Source organism: Meleagris gallopavo, chromosome 30, assembly GCF_000146605.3.
Source record: "Meleagris gallopavo isolate NT-WF06-2002-E0010 breed Aviagen turkey brand Nicholas breeding stock chromosome 30, Turkey_5.1, whole genome shotgun sequence".
In the NCBI taxonomy this organism is placed as follows: Eukaryota; Metazoa; Chordata; class Aves; order Galliformes; family Phasianidae; genus Meleagris; species Meleagris gallopavo.
The window spans coordinates 656839-676883 of NC_015040.2; the positions used below are offsets into that span (position 1 = coordinate 656839).

The window sequence follows — 20045 nt, forward strand, 5'->3', positions numbered from 1 at the left end:
AAATAATATAGTGCTCCAAAAGTGATGCCTCCTACACGTACCACTAAAGGCAGTCTCTCTTCACTCAGCAAGGCCCAGGCAAGTCAGAAGGCTGGACAGCTGTAAGTAAAGTGATGGCTGACTCTAACTTGAAACTTAACATGCAAGTCCAGGCTGTGTCTGGGCAATATATTGTTCTACAGCTGTGACAGATAAATTTCTTTCATAGACTGTTGATTTTTCTTGTCAGTCCAGACAAAACAGAACAGCAGTGCAGAAAGATTTTATTCAAGTGCTCTGAACCTTGCTGTTGTGCTACTAGTGCCTGTGATTCAAGGAGTTTAAGAAATGGTGGGAAGTGTCCCAACTTTAAAAATATGCCACTGTAAACATGTGCATGGAAATCTGTGTATGCTGCCTTGTAAAGGCATGCCCCCAAATAGCTGGGGAGGAGTTGATATAAACAACCTATCCAGCCTTTGAAACTGCTGTTGTGCATCCTGGTGAAATGCCATTACTCTTTTTCAGGAAACCGTTATTTTCTGTAGATGGCAATTTTACATCTGGTGTGTAGAGGCTCTCTAAGAGCTTGCTTGCATACTCTTCTCTTTTCTAAGGCATACTGCATTCAGTATATCCAAGTTTCTTCTGCCTTGATTTGGAGGATCACATAATCGTACAAGATCTGAGTGGAAGGGACCTGTAAAGTTCCCACTTCGCTGCCATGACAGGGACGACTTCCACTAGATTAGGTTGCCCAAAGCCTCATCTAACCTGACCGTGAGCATCTCCAAGGGTGGGGCATCCTCACCTTCTCTGGGTAGCCTGGCCCAGCACCTCACCAAGCTCTGAGTAAATAATTTCTTCCTAATACCTAATCTAAACCTTAAAACCATTGCCTCTTGTTCTGTCATGACAAAGATGACAAAGCTGACAAAGAGTTCCACCCAGCTTTCCTGCAGGCCTCTTTAGGTCCTGGAAGGCCACTGTGAGGTCTCTCTGGACCAACCATCCAGCCAGTTCCTTATCTGCCAAGTGGCCCATCTATCTAGGCCATATCTTTCTGCTTCAGAGACCAAGATGTTGTGTAACATGCTTTGCACAAGTCCAGGTAGATGATGTCTCTTGCTCTTGCCTTATCCATCAGTACTGTGGCCCAATTGTTAGCGTCTCTGAGGGCAAATTGCCACCGATTGTGGTGGCCAAGTTGGTTGTCATCAGTCATGTTATTTTGTGTGCCTTAACATGGAAGGAGAATCTGCTTCACCACTTGGAACTCTTGGAGCAGGTCCAGAGGAGGGCCATTAAGATGATCAGAGGGCTGGAGCAGCTCTCCTTTGAAGAAAAGTAGAGGGAACTGGGATTGTTTAGCTTGGAGAAGGGAAGGCTCTAGAGAGACCTCATTGAAGGGAGCATATAAACATGAGTGGGTATGACTGTTTATGAGGGTGGATAGTGATAGAACAAGGGGGAATGGTTTTAAATGAAGATGGGGAGGTTTAGGTTAAATATTTAATATTTAGAGGAACTTTTTCCACACAGAGGGTTGTGATACTCAAGAAGGAGGCTGTGGATGCCCCATCCCTGGAGGCATTCAAGGCCAGGCTGGATGTGGCTCTGGGCAGCCTGGTCTGCTGGTTGGTGACCCTGCACGTAGCAGGGGGTTGGAAATAGATGGTCTTTTGAGGTCTTTTTCAACCCAGGCCATTCTATGATTCTGTGATCTTGTGGACGCAGGCAAGTAGTTTTCCAAGACTTCCTTTTTTACCTTTCTAAAAGCAAGGGTTATGTTTCCCCTTTCCCAATCATTGGGGACTTCCCTGGACTGCCGCAACTTCTCAAAAAGAATAGAGATGGGCTCACCTACTTCATCTGTCAGTTACCTACGGACCCTTGGGTGCATCTCATCAGGTCCCACAGACCTGTGTATCCTCAGCTTACTTGGATGGTCTCAAATTTGATTTTGTCTAACAGTTCTTTGTTCTTCCAGTCCATGCCTTTGCCTTCTGTGGCCTGGGCAATGTGGCTTGAATACATAACTGGTGAAGAGTGAGTCAGTGAAGCCTGAGTACCTCATCCTTCACGTCCCAGTTAATCAGGTGGTTTTCCCATTTGCTTCTGGAGAGGGCCTGTATGAGACATGGGGAGACACAGTACTCATGACTTGGAAATCATCTCTCCATCTCTCCACTCATGGATTACCAGCTTTGATTCTGTTTCCAGGCCCTGTAGGTTGTGCAGTGGTAGCAGGTCTTTGAGATCCACTTCAGCAGTTGGCTGTTACTTCTTTCACATCTCAGATTATCTCAGAAATGAACCTTTTGAAATCTGTGACTTCGGATGCATCTGACCAGTTATTTACAGCTGGTATGAGTGCATTTCCTACTAGATGTGCAGTTATTCTTGGGGGATCTTCTGAGCTGCCTGTGAACTAAGGGCTCAAGTAGATTGGGTTAATGAAGAGGGTTGTCAATCTGTTAGTTAGTGTTAGGTATCTACTGTTTGTGATCACTATACTGTCAGTCTTAAGCCTTTTGAAGAGCCTAGGTGGTAGTTTCCACTATTTATCAGATATTGCAAATATAGCTGACAGTCCTTCTGAAGTATCGTGTGTAGTTGTATTTCACGTTCTGTCTCTTTTAATTTGTAATTCAGGATAGAATTCAAACTAGGAACACTGTCTTCCCTCCTGGCAGTGAAGTTTGCAATTACTTTTTCAGGAGAAACTAAGCTGTGAGGAACTGCCTATTTTTGTGGCTGTAATACTATTCTAGTGTAGAAAGAAACAAAACAAATTAAAAACATAACTAAGTAAAGCAAATGATCAGAAAAACTGTTCGGTTTGCAATCTCAGTATTTGGAAAAGGAGCTTATAATCAAGAATGACATACCCAGCTTCTCTTTATTTTTCTTTTTACTTGACAACAGTAACAAAGAACAATGTCTTTATGCCATCAAGCTTCTGTGAACCTTCTGCAGGCAATTCTGACTCAGAGCCGGGTGAGTTTCCGTGCTTTTCCCTCATTTTTCCTCAGCAGAATGCTGAGTATCACAGTTCGAAATACTCTGACACTTCTGAACCCAGGCCGTAGCTAGGAGCATGGAAGTGGTGCTTCTGGTCTTCAACCTTTTCTTTCTTCATTGCTTTTTCTCATGCTTGTCAGAGTTAATAACAAATATCAAAACTCATAAATGCTTTGGGAGTGATGGAGTGCAACGTGATTCTATTCCCATCTGTTAACCTCAAGATAAAAACTTCAGGGATGTGTCATTTTTTGACCCAAGGTTCTTTTTCTTTGATGGCAAATTCAAATCATCCACAGCCAATGGCTGTGATTATGTTGAATCACAACTTCTGAACCTGGTGTTCATACTGCTGCTTATTTTGTTGATCACACTTGTTCCATCAGCTTGTTGTATTGGTGCCACTGTTTTCATCTGGTACTTAATGGGTGTGAGGATAATGAAGTTGCATTAGGATACAGAGATGGTAGTCTTATTCTGAGTGCAGCTGCTCCCCCCCCTCCAAGATAGCATTTAATTTAATGATCATATCTTTCAGGTTTTTGGGGAAATTGATTTTGTAGTAGTTGGGGGCTTAAGATTTTTTTTTGAAAAGCAGGTATTTCCATGGTTATTTTGTCTAAATCCTTAGCTTTGTAAGTACAACCATAGGAATTTTTCACCTTCACATTAGGAAAGCATAAGGTGGCAGCTAATGCAATTATATGGAATTAATGAAACAATTTTTACTTAGCTAGTGATATTTAACAGTTTGTGCCTGTTCCTTTGTCATGCTTTTGATGATTGTCATTCTTTTTGTAGTATGATTCTCACTTAGAATTCCTCCTAATACAGATTTTATTTCTCTTGTGAAAATGCTGTTCTGTGTTTCACCTGAAAACTAATTTTGAACAATTGAACATCTCTTTTCTTAATGTATGCCTGCTGTGATGATCACTGGGAATATCAGCTTCACCTGGAGGAAGGGATCTTGTTTGGAAATCTCGTTATGACTTTGCTTTGGGTATTTATAAAGCTTGTGGCTTGTTACAATGGGAACAGCAGGAGCACTTTGTGGCTGTCTTAAAGTAGGTTATACCTACTGTATTTTACAGCTGTCTCTATAATTCTGTGTTTTGCTTCTAGAGGAGAAGAGCAGTGGATTCCGGCTAAAACCACCAATCCTTATTCATGGTCAAGCTCCTAGTGCAGGTAAGTTCAATGTTTCCTTCAGAAGTAAAATGAAACAGTAGTAATTCCAGCATTTTTAATGTACTCTGGAATTTTCAGACGCACGTAATTGGCAGAATGTATGCATAGGCACATCAGAGCTTTGACTTGGATCAGTCGTGCACTTCTGAAATGCCTCTGCTCACTGTGCTTTGGCCCACAGTAGTCCTTGGCTGCGTGAGCTTGGTTCCTTTAGATTCAAACTGGAACAAAAGGTTTGCTTCAGGAGTGTGCTGAGATGATTCCTAGCTGTTAGTGTGTCTGCCCCCTCCTTTCCTCTCTCTGCTTTTTGAATATAGTACAGTTGTGGCTTTCTTATGACAGCTGTTCTGCTGTGCTGTTTTACTCTGAGCTTCACCTTTGCTAACATAGATCCTGCTAGTATAGGAAGGACATAAATGCTACAGCTTATGGGAATTCAAAGAAAGAAAACTGATGTTGGTAATGGAAGTAAATATTTGTAATGTATTTGGAATGTACATGTTCTCAGGAAATGTAGTAAGTTAAAATATATAGATCAAATCAAATTTGTGTTCTTGTAAAAAGCTGATATGAATGCTTGGTCATAAGATAGTATCCATTGTCACAAACTTTGGGATGGGAGGCCCAGAACAAACTAGTTACAAATATTAAAGTGAGTTTTATGGGTAGCTTTTTGTCACAGCATCCTAATGGATTAAGGCTTCATTTTTATTTTCTTGGTTTTTGTCTTTTTTTTTATCATCAAAGAAATCTGAATCTTTTGGATTTGCCATAGCCTTCTGGAGTTGATGTTAGAATTTCTTTTAGGCTGTTTTATGTCAGGTGCCTTTTGTTTTTAATCAGAGCTGAATTAAAGAGTTGTAGAGCCCTTTGTCTTCCTACAGCAAACTGGAGAGGCCAAGTTAACTCAGCCTGAAAAGGTTGTTAAAAGAAATAACATGCATATTTATTGTGCTGTCCATATGTGCTTATCATATGAAGAATGAAGAAGTTAACCTGGAAATGGCTTAATTAGAGGGAAGATGGGAGACTTGGAAAATGGAGCTGATTAATACTTGGTGAATAGATAAGATTGGTTTCTTTCTATTACATTTTCAACTTCTGTTTCTGAGTTAATATCATAAACTCTCCTTGTATACTTTCCTGGGTGAGCTAGAGAATATGTCCAGTGGCCAGAAGGAAAGGGGTTACCTTCTCCGGGTAAGACTGACTCTTTTTTCAGGATGGGATGAGGCATGGGAAAGAAGGAGGTGAAATCTTCCTGAAGTTCCATTACATGTTTTGTTGGAAGCACTCGAAGTTGAAAACAATGTCATCTTCTCTACAACTCTTCATAGCTCTTGAAAAAACCTTTTCCACTTGCAGGTCTCCCAAGCCAGAAACCGAAGGAACAGCAGCGAAGTGTGCTCCGTCCTGCAGTCCTACAGGCACCACAGCCAAAAGCTTTCTCACAGATGGGTAAATAATGCTTTTGCTTTGAGTCCGCTGTAGAATCCTGCCCATGCCAACAGACAAGCTAGAAATGTGCAACAGAGGAAGAGCAGAAATACTATTTTTTGTGCAGCACTCTGATTTTGTTCAGCAGCTGCCTTTGTTTTTCTGTTTCTCCGTTCTGAAAAGAAGCATCTTACATGTTAAGTGTGTCTGTGTTACATAAAAGATAACATGAGCAAGCCTTCAGTTTTTGTGTGGATGACAATCTGGCATTACCAGGCCCTGGACTTTGTAGTCCATTGCTTTTAATTGAAATTAAACAACCTGGAGTATGGATTTGCAGTCTCAAGTGACAGCATCAACCATCACATAATAAGCTACTGCTTCCATCGTAGATCTGCACTAGCTGCAAAGTGATGTGAAACACCTGCATCACTAGCAGATGCTACCAGACTGAGAAACTTTCTGAAGCAGTGGCTCTGAGTTGCACTTTGCATTGTTAGCTTGCTCATGTTGATTGTTTGATGTATTATGGAAAGCAATATAGCTAACAGAACTAGGCATGATTGGAAACTGAAAGTTAAATCAGAGTTGTTTGAAATCCACGTCTCTTAAACTCTTATGCTTCTGTGGCTCTTCTGCTTTCTGTTATTTGGAAATTTACCTAACCTGAAACAGGAGTAACCTCAGCTGCTGCTGAATATGATGTTGAACCAAACATTTCTAGCTTGTCTGTTGGCATGGGCTGGATTCTACAGCGGACTCAAATACTGGAGTACAGATTTACAGTAGGAGTTCATTGCGTATGTCGCTAGATTAGCCCAAAGAGGAGCCCTCAAGTACTAAATTTGAAGGAGCTTGCTTGCAGTTGTATGCATTGAAGCCTGTGCAGTATTTCTACAGACTGTAACGTTCTGCTGACCTGTTTGATGTATTTGGAATTTTGTTGCTGCAAAGAGTTGCTGAATTGCTGTCCTTGTGCCTCTGCATCACAAACCTGTCGTTCGAAAAATACTGTGGGAATTGTGTAGTTGTCATTGCTGTGTTTCCTGTATTAAAAAAAAAAAAGAAAACAATGTCATTTGCTAAGAGAACTGTTACCTCCTGTAGGATTCTCTAAATGTCTAGAAAATGAATGTCAACTTCTTGTTTCTTATTGCAGTTCTGAGCAGTGGGACCAATGGTGTAAATATCCCACCAGATTCTGCAGCAACATCAGAATCACTAAGTAATGCAACACTGAAAAGCTCTGACACAGAAGACAAGGTGAGTTGGAGAAGGATTTAAAGGACACTCAATTTGTCAGAACTTCAGTATTCTCTGAATAAAATCTGTTAATGTGAGTGCAGGTCCATCAGTGATTCCCTACTTATCTGTATTATGTACTTCAGGAGTAATAGTAGGTTTTGCACTGACCCAGTAGTACACTGTGGCTTTTCTTATTTGCTAAATCAAGAACTGTAGCAAAAACTTGATGAATTCAAATACTGTAGACAAACCAGAATGGTTTTAATAGTCGTCCAGGCTCTGCAGAGAGTAATATTTGTTTGCTTTTCTGTTTTGTTTTCCTGGCTTTAGTGAGGTCTCTTATAGATCTTTGCCAGCATTATCTTTAAAACCAGACCAGGACATGTACTTATTGGGTGGAATTAAAAGTGGATGGAGGGTGGCTGAACCACTGAGCTTCAAGGGTATGAGTCTGGTTCAAAATCTATTGAATAGCTGATGCCAGAGGGGTTCCTTTAGGGTTTATACAGAGGTTGGCACTATCTCATGTTTGTGCAAAAAACTTGGCAAGGTGGAGTGAATCTTATCAAGTTTTTGGATGCCAGTCAATTGTAGGGTGGGGAAAAATGGTCAGTGTGTTGGAATATAGGGCTGTTCAGAGAAATCTCAGCAGGCAGGAAAACTAGACCAGGGAAAATCAATCAAAAGTGGAAAAAATACAAAGTCCTTCATCTAGGTGGGTTGGACTCATGTATCGTAAAGACAAAAGACTGGATACAAAGCAGCTGTACAGACAAAGGCTTAGAGGTCTGGTTGTTGCACAGTGATGCTGAGACAAGTTAATATGTGCAGAGCTTATTAGTGAATCATGTTGATAACAAACTTTAAGGTTAGTGGCATTTATTTTGGAGAAGGGGAAGAGAAGAGGGAAGATCTCCCATCCATGAAAACAGGTTCCCCAGCAAGACTCTTCCCCGGGCATTTTCTCCAGAGGATCAGCTTTAATCCCTTTTAATCGTTTCCATATAGCTATACTTGCTTTCACCAAGACATGCTCAAACTTCCTATTTTTATGACAGTGCCAGCTGGAGCATTTGTTGAACTTTATGCATGAATATTGTTGGGTCTTCTAATGTAAACCAAAAGCTTTAGAGCTTAGGGTTGGAAAGTGGGAGGAGAGGGAGGAGGTGATTCCCATGCAGTTCTGTGGTGCAAATAAAAGGCTCTCAATGCTACAAAAGGTTCAAGAACCATAACATCCTATGAAACAATGACAAGTGAAATATGAATGAGTGGTGCATTCTTTCTGACAAAGAATGTGCTGGGCTGCTTCACTCAGACTGTAGTTATTAGGTGAAGGAAAGTGATTGTTCCTTTCTCCTTGCTGCTCAGTGGGCTGTATCAGGAGTACCATGTGTATTAGGGGATGCTGCTATGAGCAAGATGCTTACAAACCACCCAAGTGTTTAGTGGCTGAGATGTATCCGATGGTGAAAAAGGTGGCTGTGTTTTGCCTGGGTAAAAGAAGACTAAGAGGGAAATTTTCTCAGCTATGTAGTGTGAGGTTTTAGCAAAACAGAATGAGACTTGGAAGTGCCCATTAAAAAATAAAAAATAAAAATTGAGATGTAACAGGAACGGAGGTTCCAATTGCGTAGTAGAGCAGGTCATTCAGACATGGAAACTGGCTTCTGCCATCCTTAGATTTGTATTTAAACTTGACTGTACAACATCCTAGACAATCACCAGAGGATGACTTTGAAGTTGATACTCCTTTGAGCGCAGTTTTGGACCAAATGGTGTTTAGAGATTCCTTAACTGTGAATGTCTTAATTGTATGATTCCTTGAAAAAGATTCTCTGAATAAAACCAGTTTTTGTTTCTGTTTTTTTTTCAAATGTAAAGCTTGCATTGTAGCTCTGAAGATGTGACTGGCTTGTTATGGCAAATGACTGTGACTTGCCATATTACAACGTTCTTTGTTTTGCTTAAAGAGAATGGTCTTAATCATTAATCAGGCTAAGGCTTTCAATTTCTTTCCTTAGGCTGGAGAATGTCAGAAGAAAGAGTCCAACAGTACTTCAGATGATGACAGCGGTGACAAGGCAGAACTAAATGCACAGCAAGCCTTTGTCTTTGGACAAAACTTAAGAGATAGAGTTAAGGTAAGTACAGCTCAACTTGATTGAGTTGATGTATTTAAGTGAGGATAAAACACAGTGGAGCCAGTCATTTGTAGGCACACTGTGAAGTTTCAGTTAGTTAATGGATGGTGGTTTCAACACTGCATGTGTGTGAAGCCAGCAGCTGTGTGTGCAGCTTGGCTGTTCGGTAAAACTGGTCTTCCAGTTACTTAATAAATATATTACTGCTGTAAATAAAAACATCTAGTGCATAAATCTGAAGATCAGTGCAATATAGTATTTTCTCATACCTTTTGGGTCATAATGAAGTTGCAGTGTGCTGCTAAGGCACTCCAGTACAACCAAGATTTCACAGAAAAGGTAAGGAAAGAAAATTGGGGCAGTATGAGTTCAAACCTGAGCACAGAGTACTTGGGTTGGATTGTTTGTACCTCTGTGTAATACAAGTTTATGCAGGTTTCCTAGCATAATAGAAGGAAAATACTACTGGGACACAGTCTTACTTTATGGTAGGAAGTCTCTGTGGAAGAGGTCTTTCCTGAGGGGAAGTGAAGAGGTGAAAATTCTGGGATTTGTAGTTAAAGCTGTCCTAACAGATATTATTTTTGTAGCTGGGAGATGACAGCGATGAAACTGCTGATGTGCAGAATGCTGGCCTTCCAACATCAGACACCCCTTCTGCAACAAACTATTTCCTACAGTACATCAGTTCCAGGTGAGACTACACTGCATGCGGGGCTTATAACCAGGCCAATGGAAACCAGGCTTCTGAATAAAGGGGGTAGTAAACCTCAGATTTTTTTTCTGAATTATTTTTGTCTATAATTTCTGTTGCTGTTCTGTGTAATCACGATCAACTCCTTCTCTAAAATAGATGTGTTCATAACATGATCTCATCTGTGCACTTTGGGTGCCTCTACTTGTGAGAGGCACTTGTTTTCTTCCTACTCATTTCTACAATTAAATCTACCATTGGAAGATTCTTTCAGAACAGTTTTGGTTTATTGAGCCACCTTTTCCCAAGACCTTACAGTATAATGGCAAATGTAGAGCTTTGTTTATTCCCTTGAAGTACTTTAAAAAGTACTGATCAGTGGCATGGAGTTTCCTAAGAGTGTGCAACAAACTTCGAGCCATTGCTAAAGTGCTCAGGCATGACAGACATGACACTGTGATGTGTGCCTGCGTTACTTAAGTAATAACTTAAGAGAGCCTTCTTGCTATGCCTGAAATGTTATAGGTCATACTGCTGTCAGTTGCTCTGTCTGTATACACATAGATGGCAGATATATCAAAAGGAGAAGTGTTGTTTTGTCAGGGTGTGGTGTTTGCTGATGCTCTGCGATCTCTGCAGGTACCCGGGTTGCCAAAGAGTGACTTAGAATGGTTGCATCTCTGTGAGTGATAAGGGAGAGAAGAGTTCAAAGAGAAGTGGTTTGTTCATGATGCTGAGCTCTGAAGAGTAATACAGAGGGTCCTTACAACTAAGCAGAAGGTCTTTGAGAGACCCAAGAAGTCATTGTGTCAAAAGAGATTTGGTGGAGATATGCATGAGCTGAGGCAGCCATGAGAAAGCGATGCAGATTTTACGTATGCACCAATAAGCTCTGAATTGACAGTCTGCACTTGGGATAAAAAAAAAAACACTTTGATGTTGGTGTTTTGCTTTGTGACAGTGTTGGCTTAGTAGTGTAAAAGAATAGTAGTGTTACAAAGGACAGAATTTTTTCTTTTACAGCATTATCAGTTCAAGTAATTACTTGGAAAGTCAAGGAAGGACCCAGTATGTGATGGTTTCCTCAGCAGCAGAGAAGTGGAGCACTTAAGATGCAGATTGTTTGATGCCATGGAGTAATTATGAAAACATTGGTGTGTGTGCCTGCCTTGCCTCTACTTTGAGTTTTTAAGATTCTGTTGTTCTCTTATGTGAGCTTCAATGCAAAGCAGGTGTGAAGAGTTTGTTTTGCAGTCTTAGTCCTGCTTGAGGTTTCACAGGATGCACTGGGCAGAGAAAATCAGAGCGGCTATATGCTGAACCAGTGTTTGTCCAGAAACATTTTTAAATTGGAGACACCTAATGTATGGGCTTCATCTATCTATATCTTTCAACCTACATAACATCCACTGCCATATCTTGATTCAGTCTTCATTGGGGAGGATTTACTCATAGTAAGTCAGTTGCCAGAAACATGCTTCTGAGCTTGCCTTTTTTTTTTTTTAAGCCAATAAAGTTTTGAAACCAAAGCCTATTCCAATTAAACCTACTTCAGATGGCAAGTCATGAGGGCAGTCAGACAACACATAAGAAGCAGTTAGTGATTTTTTTGGAAAAAAGAAACCTTTGCCCTTTTCAAACAATTGAAGTCTGCTGATAAAAATGTCACATGGGGGAGGTTGCTTATTCCAAGGAGATGTAGCAGCTGCTACTTGATGGTTTGGCTTCTCAGGAAAGCTGTAATATTGCAGCTCATCTGATGAAAGGCATTATTCATCCCTACTGCCTCTGCTCTGGCTGTGACTCTGCAGGTCTCTGTTTCAGCTCCTCCCCTGGCTCTCTGAAAATTGACGTGAGAACATGTAGTTGGAGTTTGCTCTGCTCGTTTTCTGAGGAATTTTATCACTAAACACATTTTACAGACTTACAGAAACTTTTTTTTTCCCTTCCAGTATAGAGAATTCTACAAACAGTGCAGATGCATCAAGCAACAAGTTTGTTTTTGGACAGAACATGAGTGAGCGAGTCCTAGTGAGTATCCACTGCTTGTGAACCATTGCCATCTTCTGTGCAGCTTCTGCTATGGGTTCTCACTCAGGAAACATGGGAACTTTTAATTGCACCTCTCGCTGGAGTGCTGTGTAGGTAACTGAGTGAAATCTGGGGGTGTTGTCATGAGCTGCTGTCTGCAGCTGCAGTGCTGTCCACGATTTCCTTGCCATCAGCACCAGTGTAGGGAGATGTCCCATCTTCTCCGTGGTGCATATGGTTCTCAAATCCAAGCAGTTTAAAAATGGGACAGCTTGCTTCTTTGCAATGGCTTCTTCAGTATAAACACCTGATGATGTTGCTCTCCTCCAAATGAACAAATTCAGTTACATGACTCCCCAAAGGATGGGATTCCAAATCCAGCAGCAATTCTTTGCTCAACTGTTTACAGACCCCAGGTGTAATTTGTAGTGCCTTGCTGTTTTCCATTTGTTTCACTGTTGTGCTGTAGCAAAAGGAAAGCACTTCACACTGCATTCATAACTGCCTCACCACTGAGCGGGGAGGTGAGCTCACTGTCTCAAGTAGAACTGTAGCTGAAATGGATTTGCTTTCTTTGAACAGAACCTCAAATTAAGAGCTGAAATTTGGTTTCAGTTCAGGAGAAAATGATTTGAGTTGTTTGCTAGGTCAGGCTCTGTCCAATTCCTTGGCCTGGGGCAGCTCTTAATGTGAAAGCAGTGTCATTGGGATTCTCCTTTTATGTGGTTTATAAACAGTAGTGTCATCTGCTGGTAAATCACCACTAGTCTTGTTCTGCAAAGCTAAAAATCAGTGTATGCTTTCCTCTTGTTTTTTTTTGTGATAGAGTCCACCAAAATCAAATGAAGGCAGCACAGAGAGTAATAAGGAGAATGCTGCTACGGAGTCTGGGTCTGAATCATCTTCTCAGGAAGCCACACCAGAGAAAGGTAAAAACCAAAGCAGTGTTTTAGGAATGGTAGTTAAGCCTCGGTATCCTATTACTTTGTTTAAAAAAAGTGAATATTGCTTTTATTGTTGAATCTAACCAAAGATAGAGCCTTTTGGGGTGGGGATTGATGTGCTGGATGCTATGAACTGTCTTGTCTTAAATATTTAACCTATGCAGGCTGTGCTGTCTTTCATGGATTTTCTGCAGCAATGTGACTATTCAGCAGTGAAAGCAGTAAGCATGAGTAGAGCAGATACTTTGGCCCTACACAGTGTAGCAGAACTGTGGCAAACTATTTTTAACAAAACCCTATTGTAGTTCTGGTAGTTGGACACAAGTCAGACGCACGTTGTGTAGGTGCACCAAATGTGGTGCTGGAGCAGAGGACAGTTTGCTGGAATCCAGCATTCTGGGGCTCCTTGCAGTTCTGTTGCCATCTTCTGTGATTTTTTTTTTCTTCTCTGAATTCTGGTGTACCTGGAGACCTTTAGAAGCACTGTATAATGTATTGTTCTCCAAATAAACTTTCAAAATGTTGTTCAGCTAATAATATTTCAGAATCCCTGGCCGAGTCTGCTGCAGCCTATACAAAAGCAACAGCAAGGAAGTGTTTGTTAGCAAAGGTGGAAGTGATTACTGGGGAGGAAGCAGAAAGTAATGTTTTACAGGTAAGAAACTAATGCAGAGGATCTCTGAGCTTGTGAGCATCCAGGGAATGCACACCACCCCATTCCCAACTTCTCAGCCACCTTCTCCATCCCTAATGTGCTTTCAGATGTTACAGTGCAGGTTTGAGATATTTACTATTGGATCCTTACTCAGTTCTTTCTTCATTTCCTCTTTCCAAATGAATTTCAGCATTTGGACAATCCTGGCAAATCTTAAGCACACTTCTGCATGTCAGTTCAGCTTGTTATGGTTGCTTTGTACAAGAATGCATCTGTTTTCTCAGACCAAGATATAACATGTAATAGCAAGATGGGAGCAGGGCAAGAAGGGAGTGGTGGAAACTTGCGCCCTATCTGAATGTCATTCTTGCTTTTTGATTTTGAGTGCAGGCATTCATTAAGAATATCTACCTTCATAAAAACCTAACTATATCCTCATAATTTGAGGGATCTATTATTATGAAAGACACGATGACGTGTTTACATGCAGTTCAAAATCGCAGAGTGAAACTGGATTGTTTTTGACCAACTAGATTTCTGAATACAATGAAATATAACACTGCTTCAATCAACCACTGTGCCACGGAGGTGTTTTCTGTTACAGATTCAGTGCAAGCTGTTTGTATTTGATAAAAACTCTCAGTCTTGGGTGGAAAGAGGTCGAGGGCTTCTGAGACTCAATGACATGGCTTCAACAGATGATGGGACGTTACAGTCTCGACTGGGTAAGAGAAACCAGGGAAATGAGTTGCTGGGTGAGAGCTGTATTGTTTCATAGGATGCTTCCATGACACACAGTAGCATCCACTTTGTTTTAGCCACACCAACTCAAAGTGCAATTTGGACCTTTTCTCTTCCTTATGACCATTTAGTCCAAGAGAATATAAGAAAGTATCTTCCTATTGTAACAAATGTGTTCTGCTTGCTTTTTTCCCCTAAAATTGAGCTCTACTTCTGAACCTGAATATTTGACTAGAAATTCATGGCAATCTTCAGATGTGAGCTTTCTGCTCTTCGGGACCAGATGCCAGTGTGTCTTTCTGACTGGTGCTTGGTGGTTTGGGCTGGTAGGAATGTGCACTAGCCTGAGATCCTCAGCTCAGATCTGACCACTGAACTTTGATGTATTCGTGTATTAGATTTAGGGCATGTTTATAGGTATTTAGCCCAGTAATCTTCAGTATCCTACATCCATGTCAGCAGTCATGATGAGATTCCCTTGATAGCCTCTGTGTGAGGCTTCAGTGTTCTGCCACAGCCCCTCTCCATAAAAAAGCCATTTTGGCTGCGCTGAGCTCCCAGTTGTCTTTTGACACCTACACCATCTCATGTGTTTGCTTTAGTGATGAGGACTCAGGGGAGCCTCAGGTTAATCCTAAACACCAAGCTCTGGGCTCAGATGCAGATTGACAAAGCCAGTGAGAAGAGCATCCGGATCACCGCCATGGATACAGAGGACCAGGGGGTTAAAGTCTTTCTTATATCAGTGAGTACAGTTGTCATTTACACCATGGTATCCCTACTCAAATAGGCATTGGCTGTATTGCAGTTGAAGTAACATTTTTGCAGATGCAGAGGTGATAAATGTCACAGGTTGGGCTGTGTGGGAGCAATGTTATGAAATAAGCTAACCATCTCACTGAGTTAAAGCTAACTGGGGGTGGTGGTGATAGCAGTTACGGTGAGGAATTCACTGATGTGGTGAAAACTGAGCTTCATTATATGCAGAAGGAAGTTCTTTCAAATAGATAATGATCACAGAATACCTTGTCTGACAGCTCTAAAATAGCTCCTTGAAGCTGTGCAGTGACCATAAGCTTTAGAGAGTAAAAGAAGAAAAGGTGAGAAAGCCACGTGACAAAACTGAAGTAGGTGGTGCATTGCTGTGGTGCATTAAATGTTTTAATCTGTTGTAATTCCTTGCATCTCTTTTCTTGTTGCTGAATATTGAAAACCCCAGGCGAGCTCTAAGGACACAGGGCAGCTGTATGCTGCACTGCACCACCGGATCTTGGCGTTACGGAGCAGAGTGGAACAAGAGCAAGAGGTCAAGAATGTGGCACCAGAGCCAGAAGTAACGCAATCAAATGAGGAGGACAGCGATGATGATGTCCTTGCACCTTCAGGATCAGTGGGAAGTGGTAAGCAAGGGAGGCACGCCATTAACAACCAAAAGCAAACATCAGTACTGACTGCTGAGTGCAGTGCTCTGTGCAAAGCAGGAGGTTCCGAAAAAGAAGTGGGAAGAGTGTAGCTGTTTGCATAGTATGCAAAGAGGCCATAATTTAAAGAGGCATTGCTTAGCAGTTTGAGAAAAGCTTCTTTCTCCTGACTTTGGGCCATCTGTACTTTGTCTTCCTATGGCTCAGTACATATCTTAATTTTTTTTTTCCAAGATCAGAACTTCATCCTGGTTCACTGCAGGAGAAACAATTATAAAACAGGTTTGGGTACGAAGGGGAAAAAAAGAAAGCAGCGTGTGGACTTGAAGAGGCTGGAAATGAAACTTGTGGGCTCTGATGCTGCTGAGATTCCAAAGCCAGATTGGTCAAGAGCACGAAGTTCTGCAGTGGGTGGAACTTAATCAGCAGAAGAAATGTGAACTGAGGGGAGGGAAACTGATGTTTTCATCTGTCAGTGAAATGCGAACTCTGAGACATCGTAGGTGTCTCCAGTGGGGTCTTTAGTTTGAGTCAAGAAGCAGAGTGTGTGACTCAGCTCCTGTCTGTTTCAGGTCCCAGCGATGAGCGTGACGGGCAGAACGCCAGCAGCACATAGCAGACGTGAGCCCCCTGCTTGCAAGGCTGCTACGAACACCATCTTGCAGGCATCTCTCTGGACCCCCCCAGGCCAGCTCTTGTTTCAGGCAGTGTTGAAGGCTCCAGGACTTAAGAACTGTGCATCCCCGTTCTGTTGGTTTGGTTTCTTGGTCTGGATCAGTAGATTCCACACTCACACAAAACAGACTTGGAAACTACCTGAATGTGGTTTGGGATGTGAGAAAGCTCATCATATTGATGAGCCAAAAAAAAACAAACACAAACAAAACCAAACACTTCCCCTCTTCCTTGTAATTGAGATGGCACATTACAGCTTGTCACGGCTTTTCATTGGGACCTTGTGACTGTTTCTTCAGTAGTTCATGTTTTGCAGGCCTCCGAGATGGAACTTTCTGACGTGGTTCCAACAGGAATTTGGCTTTTTTAACCCCAGTTTCTTCCATCAGAGTCTCTGCCACACACAGGGAGACCACATCCCTGCACCCACGAACTGCCCTCCTGGTTTCGTGCTCCTTTAGGACAGCAGATGGGGCAGCTGATGTTATGCTGAATCCTGAGGTAGGTGGTGGGCAGCACCGTTCCCTGCCCTGTAAACAGAGACATCGCATTGGGATTCACCAGAGAAGCTTTTCTTTTTTCGTTTAACGTTGTTAATAAGAGACTCTGAAGTTCACAGGACATTTTGCTAACTCTTCTTTCTTCCCATTTCATCATTATTTGGGGGGTTTATATTGTGGTGATAACGTTTATATTTTATTTTAGTTTTTTCAATAAGATGCTCTTGTGTGTTGAGAACGTGAAACCATTGTTTTGTACTGTTCTTTTCTGTTACTATTTAAGGGAGAGCTAAGCCACTCTATATCATAGATGTTGCATACAGGTTTTTCTTAGCAAATTCTGTTTCTTTGGCTGCAACAAAGTGTAGGGAGGCATCCAGGTGGCACCTGCAGAAAGGTGGATGAGCAAACAGCTGTTAGCCCTCTGGAGAACCAGCAAGGCTCATGTGATGAGCTTGCTCAGCCATTAAAATGAACCCATTGCAAAGCAGCTCTCATTGAATGGCTTGATTCAACAAGCCATGTAAGCACTTGCCTGACTGAACTACATGTGAACCATCTGACTGAGGTCAACGCAACTATTCCTGCTTTGAGCCGAGTACATTTTTAATGATCTTGCTGAATTAACAGCCTTAATAGAAAATTAACTTTTAACCCTTCCTGCCCCTATCCTGTTTCCTGAAGTCTTGCAGCATGAAGAATAAGGTGACATTGCTGGCTTTGAGCAGTTTGGGCTGAAGGATGTTGTGTTCTGTTCCACCCCAATAAAAGCCAGAACGTGTCTCCCTGTGTGTAATTACAAGGTGCTCCTGCTGTAGGTGGAACTCACATGTGGTCACAGTGCTTCTTCACACAGCCGAGTTGGGTGGCCGTTCTTCTCCCTGGAGTGTAGGAAATGGTTGCTTTCCTTTCTCCAAACACATTACAGGTTTGAGGATGGGTCTTATGTCTCTGCAGTCCCTGTCTCAGCAATGCTTATTACCTTCACCTGTGTTGGTCATGCAAGATGTCATTAAACTGACTTCTCACTGTGTGCTGCTTTCCCCCTTGTTCTTTGGTCTCATAAAGGCTTATGGAGCAGTTAAAGGACACCTATGGCAGAGGTTATAAGGGTGCTAGAGGGCACACCTGCACTTGTTTGGACTGATGTTCCCCACATGGAGCTTGTGCTTAAACTGCTCCTGATCATAGAATGCCCCGTAGTCTTTGGTACCCATATTGCCCCACAGATCCTGTACAGCCTCATCATGGTGCAGTTAGGGATCTGTACCTTCCAGTTCCACACTGAGACCCTGTAGCCCCATGGACAGAACATCTAGCACCCCTCAGGGCCTGCAGAACACAGCCTCAGTCAAGGGCTGAGCTGAAGGTATAGCATGGGGTATGGGTGTAACTTGGGGAGGGAGGTTTAGATCCCCAGTTGCACTGTGGTCTGGTTGTACAGGATCTGGGGGGACTTTGGGGTTCCCTGGATCAGTGGCAGTTTCACCATCAGCTCTGGGTGGGGGTACATCAGTTCCTCCTCCATGTACATCTGCCCTATAGCCGCTCCAGAGCCCCCCTGTAGCAGCCATGGTCAGCAGTGGTTCCACCACCAGCTGCAGATGTGGGTCTGCCATGTCTCTGCCCCATGGATCATGCCCCATGCATCCTGTTGGTGTCCTTTAACTGCCCCATAACCTCTTATGGCTTCCTCTGACTCAGCAATTTCCAAGTGCTTGTGAGGTGACAGCTGCCATGATTGGGTACACATGCCCCATAGCTGCCCCAGAAGTCCCCTCTAACTGCCCCTATACACCCTGCTCCATAGCTCTGACCCCCATGGTCATGGAGGTCATGGACCTCGTGGCTTATGTGGGGTGCTATGAGGAAGACCCACACCTCGGAGAGGTTGCTTTACCCCACATGAGGTCAGGACATTGGGATGTGGGTCAAGCAGGGTCACAGAGTTGTGGGGTTACATAGTCATACAGGTTCATGGTGCCATGGGGTTCTGGGTCACGTTGCATTATAGGGCCAGGGTGACATGGGAGCAGGGGTCACAGAGTTGCTGAGTCAGCTGGGGTTGTGGGTCACACAAGGTTATATGAGGTCATCTTGGGTAATGGGTCATGTAGGGTTATTTTGCATTAGGTCTAACCTTTGGGCCACAGAGATCCCCATCCCCTTGCAGGAAGAAATCAATAAATGCAGTTCAACACTGCTCCACATCCCCTATTTTCAACCCAATCCAGGCCCCAGGTCCTCCCAAGTCCCACCATCACCTCACACATTGGCTTCTCCTGTGCAGTGTTCCAGTTCTGCAGGCTGTGTCCCCACATCCCCACCAACATTCCCCCGTGTCCCTTTGCCCCACATCTTGCCCTACGCTTTCTCCTGTTATGTGCTGCTCTCCAGCAGCACACAATTGTACATGAGGGGGAGATGGGGATCAGGCGGTGCCCCAGGTGGGCTCCGGGGGTTCTGGAAGGATTATGGGGGTCCTGTCAGAGATTGGGGGGATCTGTAAGCTCCTGGTGTGTCCCAGCAGAGATTATAGGGGTCCTAGGGAAGAAATAGAGGGGGAGGGTCTGGGGATACAATGTGCTGTTGGAGCTGTGGAACTCTGTGAGCTAGGGAAGCTCTGGGTCTGAGGGGCTTCTAGAGGGGCTGTGGGGGCTGCAGGGGAGCTACAGGGGTCCTGGTGAGGGGAAATGCTCATTTGTGGTTGTTGGGAAGATGCAAGGATGGAAAAGGCGTTTCTAGGTGCTACCAAAAGAAAGCATCCAAATGCATGTTGGACTGCCTAAGCTGGGGTGGGTGAGAGTTTGATAAAGAAATTACAGTTAGCAAATTGAGGGAGGTGGTTCTCCCCCTCTGCTCCACTCTGTGAGATTCCATTGTGCTCTGCTCCAAAGCGCCAGCACAGAAAAGATGTTGAGGAGAGTCCCTGCATCCACAGAATGGAGAACCAATGCAAAAACCATCCTAGTCAACATCTGCCCTTGGAGCTTCTGTGTGACCCCATGTCCTGAGCCCTGAACTGCTCTGTGGGCCTGGGAGGCAGAGATAGCTTGGCTGAAGGAACTGAAAGCAGGAAGAGCTGCAAAGCCCAGCTCCTTCCTCTGCCTCTCATCTCCTTGCCCGCTCTGTGCCGTGGCTTCTCTTTAGCGACGGGTTCTAAGAGTTAGGGTAGTATGGTTGTGTTTGGACTTAATGATCTTGAAGGTCTTTTCCAACCCGAGCAGTTCTATGATTCGATGATTCTCCCAGCAGTGCTAAAGCTGCCTTGCAGTCCAGCAGAGCCATCCCCTGCTTGCCTGGAAGTCAGAAAGAAGGAGCCCTTTGACACCACCAGCCAGCTGAGGCCATGCGCAGAATCCAG

At 43.1% G+C, this 20045-nt stretch overlaps 2 protein-coding genes across 8 annotated transcripts in view; both read left to right on the forward strand.

The window, feature by feature from the left end:
* RANBP3 (RAN binding protein 3) overlaps positions 1–17714 on the forward strand; it is a 40913-nt gene extending 23199 nt beyond the window's left edge. For 2 of the 7 annotated variants that reach the window (XM_031557104.1, XM_019609983.2), the window contains 13 exons: positions 2908–2979; positions 4129–4194; positions 5560–5652; positions 6791–6894; positions 8901–9020; positions 9611–9714; positions 11667–11745; positions 12572–12674; positions 13220–13344; positions 13949–14069; positions 14688–14830; positions 15305–15485; positions 16079–17714. In XM_031557104.1, the coding sequence (XP_031412964.1) occupies positions 2908–2979; positions 4129–4194; positions 5560–5652; positions 6791–6894; positions 8901–9020; positions 9611–9714; positions 11667–11745; positions 12572–12674; positions 13220–13344; positions 13949–14069; positions 14688–14830; positions 15305–15485; positions 16079–16122 (1355 nt within the window). In that variant the 3' untranslated portion in view covers positions 16123–17714. The remainder of the gene's footprint in view (positions 1–2907; positions 2980–4128; positions 4195–5559; positions 5653–6790; positions 6895–8900; positions 9021–9610; positions 9715–11666; positions 11746–12571; positions 12675–13219; positions 13345–13948; positions 14070–14687; positions 14831–15304; positions 15486–16078) is intronic. The other 5 variants (XM_031557099.1, XM_031557100.1, XM_031557101.1 and 2 more) reach the window with 5 other exon arrangements.
* Positions 17715–18502: 788 nt separating this feature from the next.
* LOC104914652 (platelet glycoprotein Ib alpha chain-like) overlaps positions 18503–20045 on the forward strand; it is a 3583-nt gene continuing 2040 nt past the window's right edge. The window contains 1 exon segment of the mRNA XM_010724810.1: positions 18503–18571. Within this exon segment, the coding sequence (XP_010723112.1) occupies positions 18503–18571 (69 nt within the window).